The 17,035-nt window shown below is 33.7% G+C and overlaps 4 protein-coding genes across 5 annotated transcripts; 2 read left to right on the top strand and 2 right to left on the bottom strand.

Annotated features, from left to right (window-relative positions):
* Window positions 1–492: 492 nt before the first annotated feature.
* On the top strand, window positions 493–3,699 carry LOC115441323 (histone deacetylase 8). Of its 2 annotated transcripts, XM_037436709.1 has the most exons (9): window positions 493–578; window positions 615–771; window positions 879–1,068; window positions 2,018–2,159; window positions 2,249–2,355; window positions 2,425–2,617; window positions 2,724–2,896; window positions 3,128–3,328; window positions 3,444–3,699. In XM_037436709.1, the coding sequence occupies exons 2-9, from the start codon at window positions 691–693 to the stop codon at window positions 3,572–3,574; spliced, it is 1,218 nt and encodes a 405-aa protein (XP_037292606.1). In that variant the 5' UTR covers window positions 493–578; window positions 615–690; the 3' UTR covers window positions 3,575–3,699. The 2 variants fall into 2 exon arrangements, with proteins under 2 accessions (XP_037292606.1, XP_030021930.1); XM_030166070.2 differs by lacking the exon at window positions 493–578 and having other exon boundaries at window positions 628–802.
* Window positions 3,700–4,035: 336 nt separating this feature from the next.
* Window positions 4,036–8,092, bottom strand: LOC115441324 (ubiquitin-conjugating enzyme E2 L3). Its single transcript, XM_030166071.2, has 4 exons — window positions 7,783–8,092; window positions 7,305–7,400; window positions 5,690–5,876; window positions 4,036–5,229 (listed from the first exon to the last, which is right to left on the bottom strand). The coding sequence occupies exons 1-4, from the start codon at window positions 7,807–7,809 to the stop codon at window positions 5,075–5,077; spliced, it is 465 nt and encodes a 154-aa protein (XP_030021931.1). The 5' UTR covers window positions 7,810–8,092; the 3' UTR covers window positions 4,036–5,074.
* A 1,198-nt stretch (window positions 8,093–9,290) lies between these two features.
* On the bottom strand, window positions 9,291–14,904 carry LOC115441326 (eukaryotic translation initiation factor 3 subunit C). The gene is made up of 7 exons (XM_030166073.2): window positions 14,700–14,904; window positions 14,397–14,513; window positions 12,555–12,972; window positions 11,877–12,253; window positions 10,512–11,795; window positions 10,145–10,438; window positions 9,291–9,888 (listed from the first exon to the last, which is right to left on the bottom strand). Exons 2-7 carry the CDS (start codon window positions 14,487–14,489, stop codon window positions 9,721–9,723), a joined length of 2,634 nt encoding a protein of 877 aa, XP_030021933.1. The 5' UTR covers window positions 14,490–14,513; window positions 14,700–14,904; the 3' UTR covers window positions 9,291–9,720.
* A 141-nt stretch (window positions 14,905–15,045) lies between these two features.
* LOC115441329 (gastrula zinc finger protein XlCGF57.1-like) lies at window positions 15,046–16,663 on the top strand. Its single transcript, XM_030166079.2, has 2 exons — window positions 15,046–15,404; window positions 15,491–16,663. The coding sequence occupies exons 1-2, from the start codon at window positions 15,243–15,245 to the stop codon at window positions 16,592–16,594; spliced, it is 1,266 nt and encodes a 421-aa protein (XP_030021939.1). The 5' UTR covers window positions 15,046–15,242; the 3' UTR covers window positions 16,595–16,663.
* The last annotated feature ends 372 nt before the right edge of the window (window positions 16,664–17,035 follow it).

Consider the following 17,035-nt stretch of genomic DNA (forward strand, 5'->3'; position numbering starts at 1 on the left):
GGTTAAACAAAAATATTGCAACCAATCAGTTTAAAATAATTTTCCATAGACACTGCAGCTGTTTTTTTAATTTCCTATTGTGATTTAAGAAAAAAATAATAAAATTAATATTATTAATAAAATAGGTATAAAATAAAATAAAACGGAACCATTCCCACACTTCACAAGGCAAATCTGCACGTGGCGCATCGCTAGTCGCCACGCGGCAGGTTCCTAGGTACGTGGCCTCATTGGTCATTTTGTCCGGTAGACAAAAAGGCTTTGTGCCCCTTTATTTGTAATATTTAGTTATAATGAATTTCCATATTACATTCAAATTGCCCAACCTAAATATTATCATTCGTTTTAATTGTAGATATTTACTACAATAAAAAAATCAACAAAATTTACCTGCTTATCAGTGAAATTATTCATATTCATGGTGTGTACGAACCCGTGTGCGTGCGACGTGAACAGCCAAACCAGAGACAAATAAAAGTCCAACTCTCAGCTGAGTCTCAATATCAGCATCAATCAGCATTTTATTGACTGTTGACAATGATATTAAATTGACACTTGACAAATTTGAAAAGACACCGATGATACTGTCATTTGTAGTTTAAGTTGCAAAGAGAATTATAATATATACGGATTAAGTTGATTGATTAGCTTTTTACCTTTTATATTTACATTAAATAAGTATTTGTGATAATGAATGACATTCGATTATTTTATATATGGGGTGATAAACTTATTGAAGACTGCAACCGTTTACCGGCTGTTCTTGGCAGGGTAGCTACTTCTGAAGTTTATTTCTATTTAAGTACAAACTATGAACTAGTGCCCTGCTCATTTATGTTTTGTTTAGAATATTTAATTTTGTCCTAAATTTTTTTTAGGCACGTTTAGTTAATAATCTCATAGAGGCCTATGGTCTTCTAAGTAAAATAAAAGTTGTGAGATCATCGTCAGCTAGTTACGAGGATTTGAAAGAATTCCACTCTGAGTTGTATCTGGAGCATTTAAAGACATTTCGAGATATCCAAGACGACTATATGACGAATTCTCAAGATGAAGAATATGGGATTGGTAAGACAAAAAAATCATCCGCCTCGGGTAGCTTAGCTGGTCTGTTAATGCTGACTATGGTACAAAATAATTTACGGACGGACTAACTAGGCTTATTAGGCGATAGGCCTGCCATCATGGAACAAAATATATATTATGAAAAGTAGGTGCACTAGTCACACCTCTGCTTACTGTTTTGATGAGAGGTGCGAGTTTGTGTGTATATTTTTTTCAAGAATAATGTCAGCTGTAGAAATAAAATTTATAGTTATTTAGTTTTTAGTGAGTGGTGTTATGATTGTGAATTCAAAAGTTTTCTGTTAAGTATATGTAATAGATTTTGGGATCCTAGTATCTTAATTACTAGAAATAAATAATAAACTAACAATATTTAGCAGTGTTTCATTAATGAAGTTCGTTTGATCTGATTTATCTTAGAATTCAATAAATCTTCAATATTCAATATGACATTATTCATTAATCACACTATATACTCTAACACAATTTTTTATGTATTTTAATCACCTTTTATTACCTTCCTCATTTTTTTTCTTTTTATTTTGTAAGAAATGGTATTATCCCTATCAATTCTTATGTGTAAATTTATGTTTTTGTTGTCTCTGTTTCTGCTTTGCTACTTCTTCATTTCTATGTTCTCTGATTAACTAAAAAAAATGTACTATATTTATATTGTGCTTGTTTTCTTAGTTATGCTCTTTGTCGCTGTACATTTTTTAATTGACTTCATGTTGAAAGTTATTAATGTTAATATTTGAACATCTCCCCTTCCCCACAATCAAAATTACAAATTAAATAGTGGTGCTATTTTTAAACAATTAACATGTAATATGTAAATATCTTTCGCCAGATAAACAATGCCTAAAGCTATAAGTACATCAGTAAAAATAGTTTATTAATCTCTTTATTTGCTTTAAATTTCTTTTATTTTAACATAATGCCTTGGTTTTAGGTTATGACTGCCCACCAGTCTCTAATATGTTTGATTTAGTATCTACTATAGCTGGTGGTTCTATGACGGCTGCTAAATGCTTAGTGCTTGGCATGGCTGATGTTGCCATCAACTGGTGTGGGGGATGGCATCATGCACACAGGTATGTTCACGATGTTTTTCTTCATCTTAATTGGCGCAGTAAAATTTGTTAAAAACATGTTGTTTTTTCACTATCAATATTTTTTATAGGGTCGGTGCTGATGGCTTCTGTTATGTTAATGATATTGTCATAGCGATAGAAAAGCTACTGAAAAAGTTTCCAAAAATCCTTTACATAGATTTAGATGTCCATCATGGTAATAATTTAATATTAATTCATCTATAAACAAATGTTTCTTTGTTATTCAATTCTTTTTTCAATTTAGGTAATGGAGTTCAAGATGCATACAGTTCCAGCAAATCGGTTTTTACATTATCTTTCCATAAATATGAGCCAGGGTTTTATCCTGGCTCAGGATCTATCAATGATATAGGTTCATCGAAAGGCAAAGGGTACTCTTGTAATTTTCCACTTCATGAATTATATTCTGATGATACTATTGAATATGTATTTGAAAAGTAAGTATGAAAAGTTCACATAGTTTGATCTCACTGTTTTCTTCTCTAAAACAATCAAAATGGCACAAGATTGTCAGACACATTTAAATTTTTTGTATTGTTTCAGAGTTTTCAACTCTGTATATAGTTACTTCAATCCTGACGCTATAGTAGTGCAGTGTGGTGCGGACGCGCTCGCCCGCGACCCTCACGGTGGCGCTCAACTTACAACCCGAGGCTATTGTTCTTGTGTACGCATGGTGCTCGATAAACGAAAGCCTACAATGCTTTTGGGAGGAGGTGAGATTCTTCAAGAGTAACCATTTATCTTTGTACTAGCAAAATCTGCATTTTTATGTTGTTAATTTTAACATTGTTGTTCCAAATTTATTGTACTAAAAGATTAGTATTGATTGAAGCTTTACATGTTAGAGGAAACAAGTAAATATACAAAAAAAATATTTTAGTACCCTCATTTTAATTAGTAAACAGTATGGGAGATTGATTATAATTTATGATGTATTTGTTTAGGTGGATACAAACATACAAATGCAGCTCGTCTTTGGACTTCTATCACAGCAATGGTGGCAGGAATAGATATTGATGATAGTATACCGGAACATGATGATTGGCCTATTTATGGCCCCGATTATATGTTGACCATAGAACCTACTTTAGCTAAGGATAATAACAAAAAGGAATATTTGGATGATTGTATTAATAAAATAAATGGTAATTTCATTAAATATTCAATTGAGGATAATTATTGTGTAATGGTTATAATTGAATTGTTATGTAAAACAATACATGGTTCTACACAGAAAAAAATATTTTTTATTTTTTTCAGATAATTTAGAAAAGTATTTAGGATTAGGAATGAATGCTAATTGTACAAGTACCGAACCTCAAGTTAAGAAACAAAAGACTGATTCGACACAATTAAATAAAAAGGATGATGACATAGATAATTGCTTTTAGCCAACAAGTCAACAGTTTGAGACAAAAATGCATATACAATGTTTCGAAAATGCCAATAAATAATGAAAATAATGAAGATGTCTATGAATTTGTTGATTAAATGTAAGACTGATTTTTAAATATTATTCAAGAAGTTTTATTGTTTTTAGTTGCTTCTATTGAATGAATAACATTGTTATATTATTAAATATAACCGATGTATTATTCTAGAGTAACTATCGTATCGTCAAATAATACATTCTGAAAAAGTTACAAGACCATAAGTACTCTTCAAATGTCTTATTAGAACTTTTCTAAAAAAAACACAAATGGATTTCAATGTACTTTGAAAAGATTAAAAAATCAGTCCTAGATTACTTAACTCTTAGTACATAATTAGATTTGCATAATATATAATTACAAAATTTGCCTTTTTATTTTTATCCGACTTAGTACAAACTTGTACCAATAAAACACAAATATAAGTTTGAAAAAAATATATATATTTCCAATGTTTCCATGTTGAACATTTCAGCATGTTTACCAAGTAACACATTGAATTGGACTGTAATTAAATGATTGTAGAATATTGGTCTACATAGTGCATCAGTGAGATGCTGTAAATTCAACAACGGTTATACATATCAGTGTTAAGCTGTCAAATCTCTTTGCAATAGGTAGCTAAAGTATTTGTTGTTTACAGCAATTAATTCATAAACATTGATACATTTGGATATAGTTTTGGAAAACTCCATTTAGCAGGGGGGTTATGAATGAAATCATCAGCACTATGCATGTTATTACATTTGTTCATCAACTCTGTTTACATCGGATCAATATTACCAGCATTGTATAACACGACATGTAGCATCTAGCGGTCAAAGATACCAGCAAAGAAAGTTCAGGTGCATATTCAACAGTACAATTGGTATATAGTTCCACATATGCATATATATATATTCTGTAACATTGCCAGTATAAATAAAAGGAAGATTGAAATTTAAAAAAAAAACCTAATACACAATATTAGCAAACTTAATACATAATCCAATAAATCTAATCAATTATTTTGACATTTTTCCTAATTTTTTTTTTAATGTGCCAGTATTTAATGCAAGCAAAACAGTGAGGAATTAAAAGCAACTGCTAGTACCAGTGTAAAAGTATGTGAAAAAATAGCTTGAACCTATAGCAATGGTATTCAGTTAGAGCTTGATACTCACAGTTAAATGGTTGATATAAATGCAATATTTAAAATATAGAATAAATAGCCACCAACATTATCAAGCAAGTAATCACAATAGACAGAGCCCATAGTAATGCAAGTTATCCAATCAGTACTTCACACAACACTTACAGTAGCTACACTACACAACATATTATGTAAGGAACTTAAATATGCACATTATTATATTATCAACTTTCAAAGATTCTTTACTATGTACTCTATTTATATGAGTGTGCGCCAATCATTGCTGCAGACCCAAGCTATAGAGAAATGGATTTATATATTTATCTATTTTAATCAGTGGGCCGTTTTTCACTGTGTTTTTTGGTAAACTCCTCAGCATTTTTTGTGAATTTTTTGCGGTCCTTGAGAAACTCCTCGGCGAGTTCTGCACGCAGTGGATGTTCTGGCTCCGGATCATTCACAAGTGCCACTAGTGCTTGAATAACTGGAGACAAATTATATAATGATAGTCAGCACAAACAAAAATGTCTTGTCAGTTACTAAGGTTTTTGCATATTTTCTAACACAAAGCATATCAAGCCCTATGACCCAGTTATCTTGTTGTAAAATGCTGTACAGGCCTACATAAATTCAATTCATCAATTCATAAAATACCAATATTTCATTGGATAATAAACACATGAGTAGAAATATCCCACAAGATAATGTTTATTACTCATTATATTTTTCATGACTCATAATGTTATCCGAATAATAAACTTCAAAGTATGAATTGATTGTTGATGCCGAAATTATGTTTTGATAAATAATATAAAAAAAATGTTGTAGTTAAAAATATTGAACTATTCATGTGGTACCCGTTTAATAATTATTTTTACAAGTTACTTGAATAAAACTTCTAATCGCAGGACAAATTACATAAGATTTTATGCAATATAACAAACCTTGATCAGTCTTGGTGGCAGGCTTCCAATTCTCAGCACTGATGATGGGCAGGCATACCTGGCCTTTCTCATCTATGTTAGGATGGTATATCTTTGTTTTGAAGCTAATCTTGGGGGGTTTGAATGGGTATTCTGCAGGGAAGTTAATCTCAATGCGGAATGCACCTTTGTTGTAAGGTGGATTATCCTGAAATTTCCACATACATAATATTATTCATATTTTTGACACCCTTGAATAAAAGGAGGAGGTTGTCAATGTGATGTGTATATTTTTGTTTTGTTTCCTCAGAACTCAGTAATTTGTTAATCAATTTAGAAAATTATTTTTTTATTATGAACAATAAGCTTCCATTGGTCCTATAGAAATATTTATAAAATTGGTTTAACAGTTAGCTTTTTACGCCAATATAACTATATTTAGTATGTCGTCCAAGTAAACTATAGTGCGAATTTTGCATTCGCATCAATATAGCTATGCCACCAATACAGCCTATTTCTTATTACTAACACCAAAAAGTAAATAAATTTCTGAAAATAATATACCAAGTTAAATTTTTTTTAGTTGTTTACTACAAAATTATTATCTAGTTTATACATGTTATGTTTAATATTTTTTAGTTAGTAGTGGTTATTGAAGGCTGTTAATTAATTATTTTAATATGGTTTGCAAAGATGTATATTTTAATACTATAATTAGGTTCAACTTGTGCTTCAAGTTCATCAGTTAATCGATAGTTTTCTTGTAATATAAAGCTGTTATAGACATTTGTATATTCCATAAATATTTTTCCAACTATTAGTTTATAGCGGTTATATTATTTGATTAAAGCACTATTGTTCCAATGCAAACCTTCACTAATTATATAACAAAAATAAACAAGGTGTAATAATTACACCTACTACATCATGTTGTAAAATGAATTCCCAGGAAATAATTAAATGAGAAAGAAAAAACAAAAGATTTCCTTCTTTTATATATTATCTACTAACTTATATGCTTGCAGCTTCATAAGTCCTTCCCAGGGCCTGAAACTCTTTCCATACCAATTATTATCAAAATTCATTGGGTAGTTTTTGAGTTATCGCATACATACAGGGAGGAGGATGCGGAAAATTAGTTGTATATATATTTTTTACTTTTAAAAGGAATAATTCTGTTATTCATGATAATTGTGTAACTTTAATAAACACAATGGTGTTTTCACAATTTCAAAGCTTGAAAATAAGTATTTTTTCATAGGTTTTGTTACATTTTTCATCGATACTGAGCTCTTATTGGTCATCGCATGATGTTATATAGCCTTCCTTGATGACTGAGCTATGCAACACTAAAAGATTTTTTAAATTCAAACCAGTAATGCCTGAGATTAGCAAGTTCAAACAAACAAACTCTTCAGCTATATATAATAGTATAGATTTTGTCTTCATGTACTTAGAATAAAATTAACAAGACAATTGGAAACAGATATAAATTATGTAAGAAATAATGTATACCTCATAAATGTAGTGGTTACTCTAAATGGGTACTAAATATATAAATCTAAAGAATAAAAATATTTTACATATATTTTCTGTAGCTTATAAGAGATTTTTAATAAAATATTTGTGTACTTACTGGAACAATCAAACCTTGCCAAGTCAGAATGTTAGATTCATCCACTTGAATGTCCCGGAAGGACTTTAGACCAGATTGCCTAATGTCATTTAGTTCCTGAAATATAAAAAGCCACTTATCCGTTATCTGACTAATACGCCGGCAATGTCAAGATTATAAACAAAATATGTTGATGTCACAGGCTTCAACTAGGGAAAATACACCTCTAATGCTATCGTGTATCAATATAATGTAGCACCGAAGGATTATCAGAGATAAGGAATAATTTTAGCGTGTCTGTTGCTTTGGCCTTTGTCATTGTGAAGAAACCGCAAACACTTATCATTTATAAATAGTTGTAACCACATTTTTTAAATAAGTTATATTGTCTATTCAAAATATTAAAATGGCTAATTAAAGACTTGCACATGATAATATCAGTGGAAGAACATTATAGGTAAAAAATTATGTCGTGGATGAGTAAAAATTGATGTCTCACCTTTTGTAGTCTCCTCGTTGCAGCCATTGTATTGAAATCTGTCAAATAGTATTCACTGAATTCAACTATGAAATATATTAAATGCTTCAAACTATATATTATTAGGTCCACACGAACATCATAATTATAAAGTGAAATCGGTAACAAAATTACTTGGCAATTATGTCAATGAAATCTCAGCAAGGTGCAAAATATGATGAGCAAACCATCCACCATCAAAATTAGTTACGTTTTGATCATTATATTGCAATGATGAAGGAGCAGCAAAAATTATAATCAATGATCACTGAACCACGTAACGATAATATTTTAAAGATTCTTTTATTATTTTTTTACGATCAGCTTTGATGGCAAAGTTAAATACAAATTATTAATCGTCAGTTTTTGATATAATTTGACTTTACAATGTAATAATAAAACGCCAAAATAGTATGAAGATTGCCATGCATAAAATTTCTTATGCCACAGACTTAATAATGCCTATCATATTTTTAACCAACTTCAAACAAAGGAGGAGGTTATCAATTCGATGTGTAATTTTTTTTGTTTGTTACTATAGATCTCAGTAATTTATGTATCGATTTGGAAAATCCTTCCTTTATTTGGAAGAATATACTTCCAGAGAAATATTTTTAAAATCGGCCTAGTAGTTTTTAAATCGATTAAAACTGGAATATTATTGCTGTTACTATTTACAATTGCCCTAAAAAATCTTACTTTTTACGGGTAGGCAGTATTACTAATCAGTAATCTGTGGTAGGCAGAAGTATAAAATACTGACTGTTACCAGTTATGTTAGGTGGTCACATATAATTACAATTTGCACAGTTCTAGGAAAGCGGGTTGATAATTACGGAGTATAAATAGCAATATGGCATTTAAACGATCGAACCTAAAGTCTCGGCATATAATATCATAATAGTCTTACCGTGTAGAGTGTAGACCAACGCAATACAACTGTAAGCTACCGAGGCAGACGACAAATCCATCTCAAATAAGTATCAAATATTTCTTTTTACTTTCCCACGGAGTCCCTTTATCTGCGTATATTAAGTCTCTGAATACCCTTTTGGTACGTTCATTAGTCAGATGGAATTTTAAAAAGTCCGAATATTTAGTTTAGAATTATCGATTCCATGATTGCATATGCGGCAACGTTTTATTAACGCCTTGTTCTGTTGCTTCTTTTAAGACCTCTATTTACATCAATTAAAACAATCTTGGAGAGCACAGGGCATTGTAACTACACTGCAGAAGTAGATATCTAACTATCAGAGGCGAATCGTCCATACAATCCAATTCCTATCACCTTCCCTTTTAAGTTTATTTACGTTTATCTTAATTTTTGTTTTCTGTTAAATTGGTTGCGATATGTTAACTAAGGCATTTTTTTGCCTCGGGTTACCTTTTCAAAACTTTCACCCTTCACCACTGCTAATTATTATCCTACTTAGTTAATCAAATGTTAAAAGAGTCAAGAAAAAGGTAGTGGAATAACAAAACTGTAAGTGGATATATTGTGACATTTATTGAATGAGGATTATGAATTCATAGCAGATCACCAAGTAATGCAGAAGAGTTGGTACATACTACATACTGTAATGTGGAAATGATCATTACAAAGCGTATGGCATTTTAAAAAAAAATATAAATACACACATCAACATAGGTATTTATTTTTATAAATGGTTATAGAAAAGAGCATGATATAAATTTAAAATATGTAATTTATAGGCTAATCTGTTACATCATTTACAAATATCACTGATCTCCTATATAAGAAACTGAAATAATGGCTTCACACTATTGTTACTGGGGACTATTGTAATAGAATTGTCCTTGAAATACTAATTTATTAGTCGATACTCTCATATTGTTTAATGGAGCTCTATAAAGATGATGTTATTTGTATTTCATGTGTGAGAAGTGCAGGTAACGCTAATCGTCCCCGCGCTCGTCGTCCCGGCGGCGGTTGCGCTGGCGACGGTTCCAGCCCTCGCGCGGCCGCTCGCGCTGCCGGCCCTCACCGCGCTGCGCGCCGCCACGCTGGAAGAAGGAGCCTTGCTTCTCGAAGATACGTTCGTTCGAGTCCACCACGTTGCCAACCTTTGAAAAATAGAGTTTCGTTAGTCATGCTGTATGTTTTTCACTAGGCACATAAGAATAATATTGTGATAAGAAACTTTCACAAGAAAATGTTTTTTTTTTTGGTAATAGAACTTCAACATCTGTTTTAAATTCCTATTAAACTTTGTATTGGTAATTAAGGTGATGACTGATGAGTATGAATAAACGATTAAAAAAGTCGCGATAGTGACAGGACTAAAATAAGACTATCAAAGCATAAAATGATGATACAAACCTTATCAGCCAGTTGCAATGCCAAAGCTTGCATCCTTGTAGGTTCGGAGCGATGCAGTATGGCACACTCGCTCGGATCATCTAGTGACGCTAATAACTCTTCGTTGATGATCATCTTAGACACAAGCGAATGGACACGTTGACGCGGGAGCTCAAACATGTCTGCCAACGAGCGCAGGGACAGCGACGCATACACATGTGCGTAGGTGAACAGGTAAGTTCTGAGAGACTCCTCCCGGATGAGGCGGCCAAGCATTGCGCGGACGTTGTCAGCGCCCACCATTAGATCCCAAACCTAGAATATAAAACCAGTGTTAAAAACATAATATACCACTTTGATTTTCTTGATTATTTATTGTTATACATACCTTGGCATTCATTTTTTCATTGACAATGAAATTAAGACAAGCTCTCCAATCGCCACGGCGCATCGCTCTAGCTGCGGCGACGGCGTGTTCTCGCATAGACTCAGGGGGGCCGACAAGCGCCTGCCTCTCACTGGCTCGCAGGTTCTGGTAGAATGTCTTACTGATCATCCGGCGGCGCGCATCAAATTCATGTGCAGCCATGTACGGGATTTCAATCAACATAGCAGACACTAAGTAAACGCACTCAAGTAACTCTAGATTGATATGCATGTGGAATGGCATTTGACGCTGCTTCTCGATTTTTTCTTGTTCTTTGGAACGCTCGTGTTGGCGTTGCGGTAGCAAACCTTGAGCGAGTAGCTCTTTAGGTTTTCCAGTCATCATAAGCTCGGCGAGACAACCGTGAGCTTCCTTAACGTTGCCTCGTCGAAAGGCACAAAGTCCCAAGTTAGCCATAGTACGATTGTAAAGAATTTGAGTGCTTGGGTCAGAATGCTGGACAGTTTCCTGGAGATGCGACATCAGCAACAGATCGCGTGCTTGGAACCAGTTGTCATGCAATGCGTGATGGTAGATATGAGACAGGATAGCGCGGGTTCTAAGACGATCGGTCTCATCGTGAGCGTAAATATATTTGCAGAAACGCTCCATTTTCTTGATAGTAGTCTCCTCGCCAGGAGGTAGATCTTTACGCACAGCGCGAGTATCAAATTTATAATAAAGATGGTCAATCTTACGAAGGTATGCGCGACATATTTCCTGAGGAGAGCCATCACGCTCCACGACCTGACACACGCGATCGATAAGTGCCGAAACCCTAACTTCATCCTTTAACCTCTCGACATATTCATTGGAGTGCGGGTCACACTCCTTGAGCAACTTAGTAAACTCATCGTCCAAACGCTCCAAAGCGGTGAGAAGACAGCCGCGGACACGGTAGGGTGGAGTCACTAATTCCTCATTATCCTCAGTGATAGTTTCGCTGAGGACCATGTCTTCATGAGCCAAAAGAAGTGTGACCATATGATCAACATTCTCCACAAGTCTAGACCAATATTCAGGCTTCATAGCATCAGATACTTTAGGGTTATAATCAAAGAGCGCGGCGACGATAGCTGCTCGAAGTTTCAGTTGGAGCGCATCACCCAGGTTATGTGCTAAGGCAACAGTACGCAACTCATGCAAGAGTTCCAGTTGAGCGCGGCGATCGGTACGCTTGCGCCCGCGGGCTGCGCTAATTTCTCCAAGCTTCTTCACTACCAGAGCAGCATCAATGTCACTGTCCTGAAAAAATAAAGAAGTTTAGACACTTTCTATAATTTATTTGTTTTCATTTTGTTTGTAAAAAGAACTTTTGGCCTATACCTTGGCGAACATCTTAGGTTTGTCAGAAGTAGCTGCACCCTTCCTGACAGTCTCCCATTCGCCACCATCGTCAGCCTGGTCGCGTTTGCTGATTTTACCGGATCTCTCACGTCTCTCCTCACGCCTTTTCGCTCTACGTTTATCTCTTTCTTCGTCTTCTTCCCTCTCAGTGGTTCTCTTAAGGAACCGTTCACGAATAGTGGTCGTACCACGAGCTTCATCGTCCGAGCTCGAACTGTCGGAGGAGGAACTCGATCCCCAGTCCATGGAATCAGAAGATTCGTCATCTTGAGGCGGCGGCCGACGCGGAGGTTCTGGGCGTGGCTTTTCCTTGACTGGCTTATCTTCGTCTTCCGACTCATCAGATGATGATGTATCTAAGAAAGGTTTATTGTAAAAGTTGTGGTTTTGTGGTCATTATTCAAAGCTAACAAAATTTGTCAGAGTATTTTATAACCCAACAACACAAAGTTGTAACTTTTATTAAATATCTAGTTAGCTCCAAGTTTGCAAAAGACACATTATTGTATAAGACAAATATGCCTTGCACTGGCGTGTTTACAATCAACAGCTACTTCAGAGAAAACTAAAGTGTTATGACAACTACACCTTTAACTAAAATAAGAATTAATATCTTGTGTAAAGCAATAAACTTTTAACTGTTTTAATGTAAATTACCTTTCCTCTCTTCATCATCATCAGGTAGATCCGGATCTTCACGGAATTTACTTATGTCTGCATCAAAGTCCTTGGTGTACTTCCTCAATTTCTGCCTAAGAGATGTGAGTGCTTTGCTATTGCCCTTGGACAATGCTTTCCTGCCATCACGGTCATTCCAAGCACCAGACACCCAATCATCCAGTTCCGCGAGAGCTCTGATGAAGAACCTTGGTGCGACGCCATTTTCTTCCTTCTGGACAACAGGCGCGGCTCGGGTGTAAGCCTTCTGTAACTCTTCAAATGAAGCGAGCGCCGACGAGAAGTCTTTTATTTTGCGGTGGTTACGGATAGAATGGATAATACCTTCTAACTCTTCATAACGCTTCTCCTTCATGGAGCGCACAACGCGCTTCGTTTCTTCCTCATCGTCACTAAACTGAAAAACAGGAAGTTAATTTTATAACTAATAGCAGCTCTAACCCTAGCAAAATGGCGCATTAAATCTATTTTTGGAAGCTTACTATTCTAAATTTATAATATACAACTAACATCTTACGGGTTTGCCTGTGTGAAGAGCTGTTCCCCGCTACAAAAGTTGTTAAAATACAATATAACGCCAGCGCTGCTTATTAGAAAAAAATATATGCATAAACTTCCTTATTTCACATAAGAGCAAATTGTCGGGATAACAGTAGCCTATATTTTAATCCAGGACATGGTTTACCCTTGTACAAATATGTTCAGTTGTATTAGTACTGTTTAGTTGTATGTTCTACATTTACTTCTCAAAGACATCCAAATATTTTCACCATCTTTCGCATTTATAATATAAGTAAGATATAGAAAAAATACATAAAATTTCTTCAGTATGTTATTTTGACTTTGGTTGCATACATTTTCTTCAAAAAAAAGCTAAGTATGATATTTATTTTTCTTTAAAAAAGACAATAGGTATTCTAAGGACAAGTTCTTTTGAAATGCAGGTGCGTCACTGCAGTTTTGTTCAAGATAATATTGTTATTGCATTAGAGAGGTAAGGATATCTTATTTCTTGAATATAAACTCTGCTTGATCTAGTACAGGCCATTATAACACACAATATTTGCTAATGTTATTGGCCTCTTGCCTCATATGCTATAATGTACAGATTGTACAGATAATAATTATTGAAGGAACAAGAGATAATGGATATCTATATAGATGATACACCACCACAAAATAAAGAACATAATGCTAGAACTCACACCATAATGTAATATACAAATTGGATTGTGATTAAATAACAAAACAACAGTTTGAATCAAAGAAGGACTTATAGAATAAAACTAAAAAAAATATATAACCAACTCTCCTATGCAAGGGGTAGTATTGTTGTGCAATGTTGAAAATTTTTTTTATGAATGTATGAATCTTCACAATTTATGATTTATCATAAACAAATTTATAAAAATAAAAAAAAATAATAAATATGAATTCAGCTTTTCAAGAGGCCTGCAGTTTAGGTTCATGTTATGCAAGACTTGAATTTTCTTATATGATATTGTAGTCAGATATTGGATATTTGGTTAGGTTAAAATACTTCAAGTCAAATTTCAAAAAAATTTGGAATATGTTTATCGGGTATCTGAAACCGGTAATTCTTTTCTTTACAGCTGGTAACACATCCATAGATTGTACTTAGTGTTTAAAATCCCATTTTCAACATAAATGTCACTTTATTGTGGAACTTTAGTTTCTAGGGAACGCGTATTTTTATATAATCATTTGCCTGGATATTTTAATATAATATGCTTAACTCATAAGAATTTTAATTGTGTGTACAATTAAACATAATATGGTGTAAAACAATGAATTGCTTACAGTATAGACGGGCGCTGGGGCGCGTACTACTGGCTCGTCCTCGCTGGTGCTCTCGGATTCGGAGTCAGTCCCAGTTGCGAAAAATCTACTCATGGTTGCTTCGTCTTCCTTATTTACCTATAAAAAAAACACTATCACATATACAAATCTAACTGATATCGTCATTTCACCCAAACTAACAAAGACATTAGAAGGATTTATTAATGAAATCTTGAAATGCAGGTCTACGTCTAAATGTTGATTTGACTATTGAGGTTATAACTCTCATGTAACAGCCGCTATACACATTAGGTCATTATTTACCTTCTGTCACAACTAGAACACAAAACTTTGTTGTTAGCCGCGTGGATATATGGTATATTCATTAAAATTATATGAAATTATCATGAAACTGGAGAAATCCCAGTCTGACCACGACACACTCCACACGTCAAAAGAGTTGATGTCGAATGTAGATAAAAAATTCAAACGATGTCAGTGTAGTTCTCCCTCTGGATCAGTAATATAAGCTTGGGTCTCAGATTCATTCGATTGAATATTGCGATGAACTAATCGTCATCAATGTCTTCATTCGATAATTCGTTCTACACTTTCTGTTGCATATTGCTTGATATTGTTCAATTGTTTGTGTTTGTAGACTGTGGATCGTAATATTTTATTATCTTTGTAATTAGTTCATTGCTTGACATCTGATTTGACCATGTATTTTTTCATCTAGAAATTAATTTGGCTTCTATTTTTCGTGTGAATAATAAAGGTCCTTGTGTAAATATATTAAATTTCTAAAAAATAATCAAAAAATTGCGATCTACATTAATACACCTTCGTTATTATAACAATACACTAATGGAGTTTTCAAGTTTAATTTTACCATTAACGAAAAATATATGTCGAACATGCCTTTCCGAATCAGATTCATCAATGTTTATGAATGTTCAGGACCTCATTGAACACGAAATGAATAAAATAAAATTAGTAGATATTTTAGTTTTTCTTAACTGTTTGGAGGTGAGATTTATATTGCGTAAATTTTTTAAGCCATTTCATTTAAATTTCGAAAAGAAAGATGTATGACATCTTGTACTATTTTTCAGAACAATGATGAAGAAAACTGGCCACAAGGAATTTGTTCGTCCTGCGTATCAACTGCTTTAGTAGCGTACAGCTTCAAGTTGGATTGTTTAAAGGCAAATACAGCTTTATCACAGATCTTTATGATGCAATCGCCTAACAATCTTCATAGGACAGACATTGACTCCATTGACATAAATGTTGTTTACCAGGATCATGAGTACGACGTGCCGTTGTTTAGTAATCACACTACTCTAGATTTTGAGCCTTCCCTGCCTACAAATAAGGAACTGACACCATTACCTCCGGTGACTGAGATTACATCCACTGAACAACCTCCTAGAAAAGAAGGGGAGAAGAAATATGCATGCACTGTTTGTGCCAAATCATTCACTAGAATACATAGTCTGAGATGCCACATGGCTAAACATGCAGACCCAAGAAAATTTCTGTGCTCCAAGTGTGGGAAAACTTTTAACTCATCAAATGGGCTTCGGCAGCATTTATTATCACATAAGGATGTTGCACAGTTTAAATGTGGCTTTTGTCACAAGACATACAAGTCCAAACAATCTCTTAAAGAGCATTTTAGAGTCGCACATTCAAGCAACAGAAAACTGTTTGTTTGTGTGACATGTGGAAAAAGGTTTACAGCAAAGTCAACACTTATAAAGCATATTGATAGCCATAATGGTGTGAAACAATTTGCATGTCTTCATTGTCCAAAAGTCTATACAAGGGCATCATATTTAAGGGCACACAGTGTTGTGCACACAGGAGAGCCAAGGCCAAGACCATTTAAATGTATGCAAAAAGATTGTGATAGAAGTTTTGCAACCAAACACTGCTTAGTAACACACATAGCCCATGCTCACAGTACGGAAAGACCACATAAATGCCATATTTGCTTTAAAGGTTTCGCTACCAATTCAGGTCTAAAAATTCACATGGATTCCCATATTAATAGTGAGGTGTGTTGTAACATATGTGGGAAGAAGTTGGCTAATAAAAGGGTATTACAAAGGCACATTAAAATTCATGATGTTAATTCTAATGACATGATTTTAGAAACTGTAGTCGATAATGTTTTTTTTGAGCATGCATATGATAGCATTAATGTTATGTAGCTTGAGTAAAATATGTCCTTAGAAGTATTGATTGCTGTATTTTGAAAGTAATAAATAAGTCTGATCAACTGTTTTGTTCTTTGTACAATATACTTAGGGATAGTTCTTTACTTTTCAATTATGTTACTTTTTATTAATTGGGTAAGTAATATGTGGCAAAAAATTTAAAGATCAATAAATAAGGAACTTCTCTCTGCAATAAAAATATGATTCACAAAAACAAGAAATAGATTTTTTATTCAATTCATATAATTTCAAATTTTGTATCTGTTTAATAAAAGCGTGAGACACTAGACGCCATTAACGTGATGTTGATATATTTTTTTACATTACATTATTTTGATTTGATTTTTAGGGTTCTGTACCTCAAAATGAACTCTTATAGGATCACTTTGTTGTCCAGCTGTCCTTTCACTTAGAAAACCATAGAGGTATCAAGTT

Source organism: Manduca sexta, chromosome 9, assembly GCF_014839805.1.
Source record: "Manduca sexta isolate Smith_Timp_Sample1 chromosome 9, JHU_Msex_v1.0, whole genome shotgun sequence".
NCBI classification, from domain to species: domain Eukaryota; kingdom Metazoa; phylum Arthropoda; class Insecta; order Lepidoptera; family Sphingidae; genus Manduca; species Manduca sexta.

What these genes read in the sequence shown, in the direction of transcription:
- LOC115441329 (XM_030166079.2), top strand. Translation starts at nt 15,243, where the DNA reads ATGGAGTTTTCAAGTTTAATTTTACCATTAACGAAAAATATATGTCGA. An exon ending in TTTTTCTTAACTGTTTGGAG is followed by an intron (nt 15,405 to 15,490) that starts GTGAGATTTATA and finishes ACTATTTTTCAG; the next exon opens with AACAATGATGAAGAAAACTG.
- LOC115441323 (XM_037436709.1), top strand. Translation starts at nt 691, where the DNA reads ATGAATGACATTCGATTATTTTATATATGGGGTGATAAACTTATTGAA. An exon ending in AGATTTAGATGTCCATCATG is followed by an intron (nt 2,356 to 2,424) that starts GTAATAATTTAA and finishes TTTTCAATTTAG; the next exon opens with GTAATGGAGTTCAAGATGCA. An exon ending in TACAATGCTTTTGGGAGGAG is followed by an intron (nt 2,897 to 3,127) that starts GTGAGATTCTTC and finishes GTATTTGTTTAG; the next exon opens with GTGGATACAAACATACAAAT.
- LOC115441326 (XM_030166073.2), bottom strand. Translation starts at nt 14,489, where the DNA reads ATGAGTAGATTTTTCGCAACTGGGACTGACTCCGAATCCGAGAGCACC. An exon ending in CCCCAGCGCCCGTCTATACT is followed by an intron (nt 12,973 to 14,396) that starts GTAAGCAATTCA and finishes CCTGTTTTTCAG; the next exon opens with TTTAGTGACGATGAGGAAGA. An exon ending in CATTGCAACTGGCTGATAAG is followed by an intron (nt 9,889 to 10,144) that starts GTTTGTATCATC and finishes TATTTTTCAAAG; the next exon opens with GTTGGCAACGTGGTGGACTC.
- LOC115441324 (XM_030166071.2), bottom strand. Translation starts at nt 7,809, where the DNA reads ATGGCTGCAACGAGGAGACTACAAAAG. An exon ending in CAACGAGGAGACTACAAAAG is followed by an intron (nt 7,401 to 7,782) that starts GTGAGACATCAA and finishes TTTATATTTCAG; the next exon opens with GAACTAAATGACATTAGGCA. An exon ending in GGCAAGGTTTGATTGTTCCA is followed by an intron (nt 5,877 to 7,304) that starts GTAAGTACACAA and finishes TGGAAATTTCAG; the next exon opens with GATAATCCACCTTACAACAA.